Here is a 6,964-nt window from a genome sequence, read left to right as displayed (position 1 = left end):
ATGCGGCTAGAAAAAAGTGCTGCACTGCTCCTTTAATAAATCAATATACATATCAGGCTACAATAAACGGATTAGATAGTCCGATTTACTGAAACAATTATCTGCGGCTATTAAAAAACAAGTTGCTACCTTAATAAAAGCCATCTACTTACCCTTAGTGAAAATAAAAGCACTAAAGAGCTCCTTAAAGTCAATGTAATTATCTGCACTCGGAAGTAAAACAATATACTTATTGTAAGATTGAGAAAAAACATTAGTTCTTCCTTTAATAAAACACATAACTTATCTATAGCTAAAATGAAGGGAAGGCACAGCCCCTTTAAGAGAGTTACATTAAGTCTCTAGCAAAAAGTGCTATGTGTAGCCTTTAATTTCCTGGTGTTCTTTGTTCAAGCAAAAAGAGATGGGTAGTCAGTCCCTTTACCAATCTCTATACTATTATGTACCTAAAAAAGTGTTTCATGGTCCCTTTGAGCAATTGCTTCACAAATCTCCACATGGACAACACTACGTGATGATCCATTTAACCAAGTAATGAAGACATTTAGTCAGAATATAGTGTATTTGTAAGTATTACATTTGAATCTATCTCAACGGCAAGAATCTTACAGCTACGATAGTTGCAGCTAGAAAAAAAAAGTAGCTTGCCTCTTATACCCATACCAATAAAAAGTACTACATACATTCTTTCATACAATCATATATTTATTTGCCGCAATGAAAGCACTAGATAGCCCTTTCACCGAAACAATTCAATTACCTGTAAGTAGAAAAAACTGCTAGATAGCTCTTTTAAGAACACAAATGACTTACTTGAAGCTAGAATGAAAACGCTACATAGCTCCTTTAATAGCTCGACGGAAAAGATGGTAGATAGCACCTTTAATAAAACAATAACAATTCTTTAGCTATAATAAAAGTGTAATTGTATGTAGCTAGAACTATGTGCTAGATAACCTGCTAACAATCTATTTATCTGTAGCTAGAAAAGATAGCTAGATGGCTACTTTAATTACAACAGTGAACGTATCAGTGATAAGAAAGGGGGCACTGGAACAATCCTACAGAGACCTTCTACCATAAAAAGTATCTGCAACTAGAAAAAAAAGTGAAAGATAGCGCCTTGAACGTATGAATTAGTATTTACATAGTGTCAACCTAGTTGCAGCACATGGAGCACATCAAAGGGGAATGGTGACACGACTCAAGTTTCTGTACATCGCTTGCGCCATACATTTTTTAATTACAATTTTTTTACGCTGCCTTTTGTAAATAAATATATCTGTATTGGCCTGTATAATCACGATTGAAGGTGTATGACTCGGTAACAGAATGCAGAAAAATGTAACTGGAGAATACAATATGTGCACTGTTATAAACCAGAAAACACAAAGACCAATTAAAAAAACACGTTTGAAAGGAGCAAGCAAGCAGCCAAATTAAAGTATCCACTCCTTAGAATCTAAACATAATATTATTGCTGCATTTTATTGCTTAATCGTTTAAAAGAAGAGCATGACAGAACCACCCAGGCCCTCCACAACATTTATTTCAGCAGCAGACCAATCTAAAACGTTATAATATAGTGATGTAAGAAAAATAATATTGCTATTACACCATGAAATAAAAGAAATAAAAGCCTAAATAAATGCAGTAAACGCCAAAGAAAAAATAGATTACAAATTAAACATTTGAAGTAAACTCAACAAAAATTCCAATATATTTTATTGGTTACTAATCATAAAACATAAAAGTTATCGTAAGTGTAAAGCTACAGTTTCCAAACTCCTATGAAATGAGAAGCTGCAAGGAACAAAAAAACCTGTAAGAACTATTGAAAACGTCTCATCCATGAAAAATCTAAAACTCTGAATACAAATATGCACAAATGCATTAACCAACCCAAATCCTCAAACTCGGACGTGTACAACTTAGTATTCACTGCTAAAACGTACAGGTAGAGCAGAGCGAGTGGAGAGTGTTTTGGTGCATACAGCGTAAGGAACTCGGTAATAACAGGATATCGGGCCACAAGGAGTGTGCGTTGTTGAACAGAAAGCTAAGGCATCAGGGTGTTGGAGACATGGAGGCTAGAGGAACCGACAGAGGGACGCAGTGAAATTAGAGTATGCTTATTGGGGGACAGTGAGGTGAAGACCGCAGATATCGGCTGGTGCAGACTACAGGGATCAGAAGTGTGTAAAGTCTCCAAACCTCATGAGTCAATGAGGTGCACACCACAAGCTGTGGGAGCTCAATGTAATGAACCGCAGACTACAGAGATAGTAAGTTAGTAAGGTAATGAGCAGACTGCAGTATCAGGGGTGAGTCTGTGGCGGACAGCAGGCAGAGAGTGGGGTGAAAGTTAGTTTGCGCAGATTAGGGGCAGTGAGGTGCACACTTGAGGAACTGGGTGAGGTACAGATTAGTCTGCAAAGATGGGGGGACTGGTGAGGTGCAAACTACAAGATGGGGACCGAGGTCGAGTAGATGAAAAGCAGATCGCAGAGATAGGTTGATGAAATGAGGAGCAGAATGTTGAGATCAGGAGGTCTTCCTGGTGCAGACTGCAGAAGTCGGTGAGGTGCAGATTAGCATGCAAATATGAGGAAGCTGGTGAGGTGCTGCCTGCAATATTTGTGGGTCGACTGCTGAAGAGTGACTACAGGGATACCGTGGTGAGGTGAAGAATACATTTGAGAGCAGGATGTGATCTGGTGTATAACGCAGGAAGACTGTGAGGTGAGGTGCAAATCAACCTGAAATGATCAGGGGGCATTCAGGTGCAAATCATAGGCTTTGATGGGGGCGGTGAGATGAAGACCAGGCTGCAGGGGTTTACAGCATTGGCTAGGTGAAGAGCGGCTTGGGTGTAGGGGGCATCAGGGACTGGGATTGATGAGGTGAATGGCGTTATGAAGGACTGAGGAGGTCAAGAGCAGACTGTATGCGTCAGTATGGAGGGATAGTGAGTAGCAGACTGTTCAAATTAGGGGGGTGGTTTGGGGCAAGCTCATGGAATGCAGTGAGGTGCAGATTAGTGTGCAAACATTAGAAGATGGTGAGGGTTAGACCACAGAGTTTAAACAGGTCAGTGAGGTGAGGAGCTGACTGCAAGAATCAGATCAGTTAGGTGAACAGCACACTGCTGAAATCAGGGGGTCAGTCTGGTGCATACTGCAAGAAGTCAGCAAGATGAGGTACAGTATAGTATGCAAGGTTAAATGGGGTGGTGATATCTAGACCGCAGGGTTTGGGTGGTTTTTGAGGCGAAGAAGTGACCTTAAACATGAGGAGGCTGATATGTGAAGAGCAGACTGCTGAGAGCAGCGAGGTGGTTTGGTACAGACTGCAGGGATATGGAATTTAGTGAGGTGCGAAATTAGCTTGCAAAGATCAGGAAACAGTCAGGTGAGCAAACCCACAGGTTTTACAGAGATCCGTGAGATGAAGAGCTGACTGCAGAGATCAGCAAGTAGGTGAAGTGAATAGCAGGCTGCTGAGATCACGGAGTCGGTCCAGTGCATGCTGCAAGATATCAGAGAGTGAGATACATATTAATCTGCAAAGGTCAGAGGGGTGATGAGGTGCATACCATAGGGTTTGGCGACTGATGAGTTGAAGGGCTGACTGCTAAAACCATAGGACTGTTCAGTGAACTGACAAACAGAGTAAAGGGCTCAGAAGGTTATATTATGCTATGGTGTAGAGCACACTGCATAAATCAAGGAGCTGGTGAGCTGAAGAGCATACAGAAAAGATCAGAAGGCTGGGTAGCAGAAGTTTACAAGGATCAGAGAGGAGAACAGGAGACTGCAAGAATTAGGGGGTCAGTTTGGAAAAGGAGTTAAGTGAAGGAAGTGATCAGGGTGTAGCTGCGTTGAAGAGAAAACTGCATGGAGCTTGCAAGATGCATTGGCTGATATTAGTCCACCTCCTCGATGGTGGGGCCCCCACTATCTCCAGTGCTGCCACTGCGTGGGCCGCCCCCTTGATACAATTTGCTGATGATTGGGTTGCAAATCTGCTCCAGCTCTTTCTGCTTATGCTCAAACTCCTCCTTCTCAGCCATCTGGTTCTTGTCCAGCCAGCTAACTACCTCCTGGCACTTGGAGAGGATCTTTGACTTGTCTTGCTCACTCAACTTGTTGCGCAACTTTTCATCCTCCATAGTCTGCTTGACATGGTATGCGTAGGACTCCAGTGCATTCTTAGCTGTAACTCGTTCACGGTTGGCCTCATCCTCTGTCTTGTACCTCTCTGCTTCGTTGACCATGCGCTCAATATCATCCTTACTCAGCCGGCCCTTGTCGTTGGTGATAGTGATCTTGTTCTCTTTGCCAGTGCTCTTGTCCACAGCTGATACATTTAGGATCCCATTGGCATCAATGTCAAATGTTACCTCGATCTGTGGCACTCCGCGTGGGGCTGGAGGAATACCAGTTAAGTCAAACTTGCCCAAGATGTTGTTATCTTTGGTCATCGAACGCTCACCCTCGTAAACCTGTACAAGCACGCTAGTCTGGTTGTCGGAGTAGGTGGTGAAGATCTGTGTCTGCTTGGTGGGGATGGTGGTGTTCCTCTTGATGAGAGTGGTCATCACACCACCTGCTGTTTCAATGCCCAGAGAAAGGGGTGCAACATCAAGCAGTAGCAGGTCCTGCACATTCTCTGACTTGTCCCCAATCAGGATAGCACCTTGTACAGCAGCACCGTAGGCTACTGCTTCATCAGGATTGATGCTCTTATTGAGCTCTTTTCCATTGAAGAAATCCTGCAAAAGCCGCTGTATCTTGGGAATCCGAGTGGAGCCGCCGACCAACACAATCTCTCGAATCTGGCCCTTGTCGAGCTTGGCGTCACGCAGTGACTTTTCCACAGGCTCTAGAGTGCCACGAAAGAGGTCAGCATTGAGTTCTTCAAAACGAGCACGAGTGATGGATGTGTAGAAATCAATGCCCTCAAAGAGTGAATCAATCTCCAGGCTAGCCTGGGTACTGGAAGACAGTGTACGTTTGGCCCGCTCGCAGGCAGTGCGAAGACGCCGTATGGCTCGCTTGTTGGGAGCCAGGTCACGCTTATGCTTACGTTTGAACTCCTCAATGAAGTGAGTAACCATACGATTGTCAAAGTCCTCACCACCCAGATGTGTGTCTCCAGCGGTGGACTTTACCTCAAAGATGCCATCATCAATGGTAAGCACTGACACATCAAAGGTTCCCCCACCCAAGTCGAAGATGAGCACATTCTTCTCACCACCACCAGCGCCCTTCTTGTCCAGCCCGTAGGCAATGGCCGCTGCTGTTGGTTCATTGATGATCCGCAGTACATTCAGGCCTGAGATGGTGCCAGCATCCTTGGTGGCTTGGCGCTGCGAATCATTGAAGTAGGCAGGAACTGTCACTACGGCGTTGGCCACTGTCTGCCCTAGGTAAGCTTCGGCCACTTCCTTCATCTTAGTCAGCACCATGGATGAAATCTCCTCCGGGAAGAAGGTGCGTTCCTCGGCCTTGTACTCCACCCGCACCTTCGGCTTGCCACCCTCATTCACCACCTTGAAGGGCCAGTGTTTCATGTCTGCCTGCACAGTGGCGTCATCAAAGCGCCGTCCGATCAGCCTCTTGGCATCGAAGATGGTGTTAGTCGGGTTCATAGCGACTTGATTTTTTGCTGCGTCGCCTATCAGCCGCTCGGTGTCTGTGAAGGCTACGTAGCTTGGCGTCGTGCGGTTGCCCTGGTCATTGGCAATAATCTCCACTTTGCCATGCTGAAAGACGCCCACACATGAGTAGGTTGTGCCCAGGTCAATACCAATTGCTGGACCCTTGGCTGTCATCCTCAAAGGTATCCTCGGCCGGCCAGTTGTTCACTCTGGGGTATTACAAGATACAGTCGCAGCTTGCCAGGTGCAGTAACAGTCGGGTACGCCGCGAAACTGGTAGTAGGCGCCAAAGACTTTCACAAACTCTTCGAAGCTGCTCAACAGTTAAACTGCTGCATCCACGCGCAACGTCACGAGCGCTCTGGACCTCTGCAGATGACAGCCCGGCTAGACAGCCAACTCGCGCACTTTTATAACCGTCTTCCACCTTCTTCTCGAGCGTACCAGCAATTTGATCCTCGCGGCTAGCATCCAACCAATCGCCTCTCGCTCTTCTTTCATTACCCACACCCATTTCAGATCTGTCAAAAAAATTAGAGATTAAAGAAAGACTACCATGCAAAACATGCGAAAGAAAGAAAGGACCCGAGGGACTAGATAAGTAGTTTTTGAACAAAAAACCCAATTATTTTAAGAAATAAAAATTAATTATACATCTCCAATTCATTTTTTTCAAGTGTACTGTTTCACTTGACGTGGTCCTATCCGCTGCTGAGTCTATGGATCCAGATTTTTAACGTGTATACAGCTGATTATGGAAATTGCTAATAGGTCTATTTTCGCAATCCGCCCCCTTTTATTGATTTGGTTCTAATCTAGGGTAATAATTCGCCTTATTAAATTCTCTCCTGCTACTGAATTATAATGTGTTTCTAACACGAGTTTTGTCCCGCCCCCCTCACTGGACATTTTTGGCGGCTGATCATCCTTCTGGTGTGTGTGGACTATGAGTGTTAGGTTTGGAATTCAGAAATGTAACAGTCCGGCCAAGCTTCGGCCTCCAGGATGCATCACTAACAAGCCCTTTCCTTTTTAGGCTGCCTGCAGTGCGCACGCTACCATGGATTTGGCTGACGCACGCGTTTCCCCTGATGCTGTTCATTTTCAGAAAAGCACACAGAACGATATTTCTAAAGCTGGACAGCTCCCAAATGCATGTTTTGAGGGTGTCATTAGTGTTTTCTGTTTTCCAGTGGACAGGAGCATGTTGCAGTACGAATCAAAGATTTCGAAAGGTAAACGAAGTTTCAGAGCAAGGTTAGACAGCACTAGTGTAATAGATATATCATTGGTTTAGCATTG

General features: G+C 44.6%; 1 protein-coding gene across 1 annotated transcript; it reads right to left on the bottom strand.

Moving 5' to 3' along the window:
• Window positions 1-1,707: 1,707 nt before the first annotated feature.
• On the bottom strand, window positions 1,708-6,071 carry HSPA2 (heat shock protein family A (Hsp70) member 2). Its single transcript, XM_085626213.1, has one exon. The coding sequence runs from the start codon at window positions 5,834-5,836 to the stop codon at window positions 3,926-3,928; it is 1,911 nt and encodes a 636-aa protein (XP_085482339.1). The 5' UTR covers window positions 5,837-6,071; the 3' UTR covers window positions 1,708-3,925.
• Window positions 6,072-6,964: the final 893 nt, after the last annotated feature.

Source organism: Triturus cristatus, chromosome 9 (assembly GCF_964204655.1).
Source record: "Triturus cristatus chromosome 9, aTriCri1.1, whole genome shotgun sequence".
NCBI lineage: Eukaryota > Metazoa > Chordata > Amphibia > Caudata > Salamandridae > Triturus > Triturus cristatus.
This window is presented reverse-complemented; position numbering and strand designations above follow the sequence as displayed.

Bases quoted from the DNA above. Each gene is read 5' to 3' on its own strand.
- HSPA2 (XM_085626213.1), bottom strand. From the start codon at position 5,836: ATGACAGCCAAGGGTCCAGCAATTGGTATTGACCTGGGCACAACCTAC.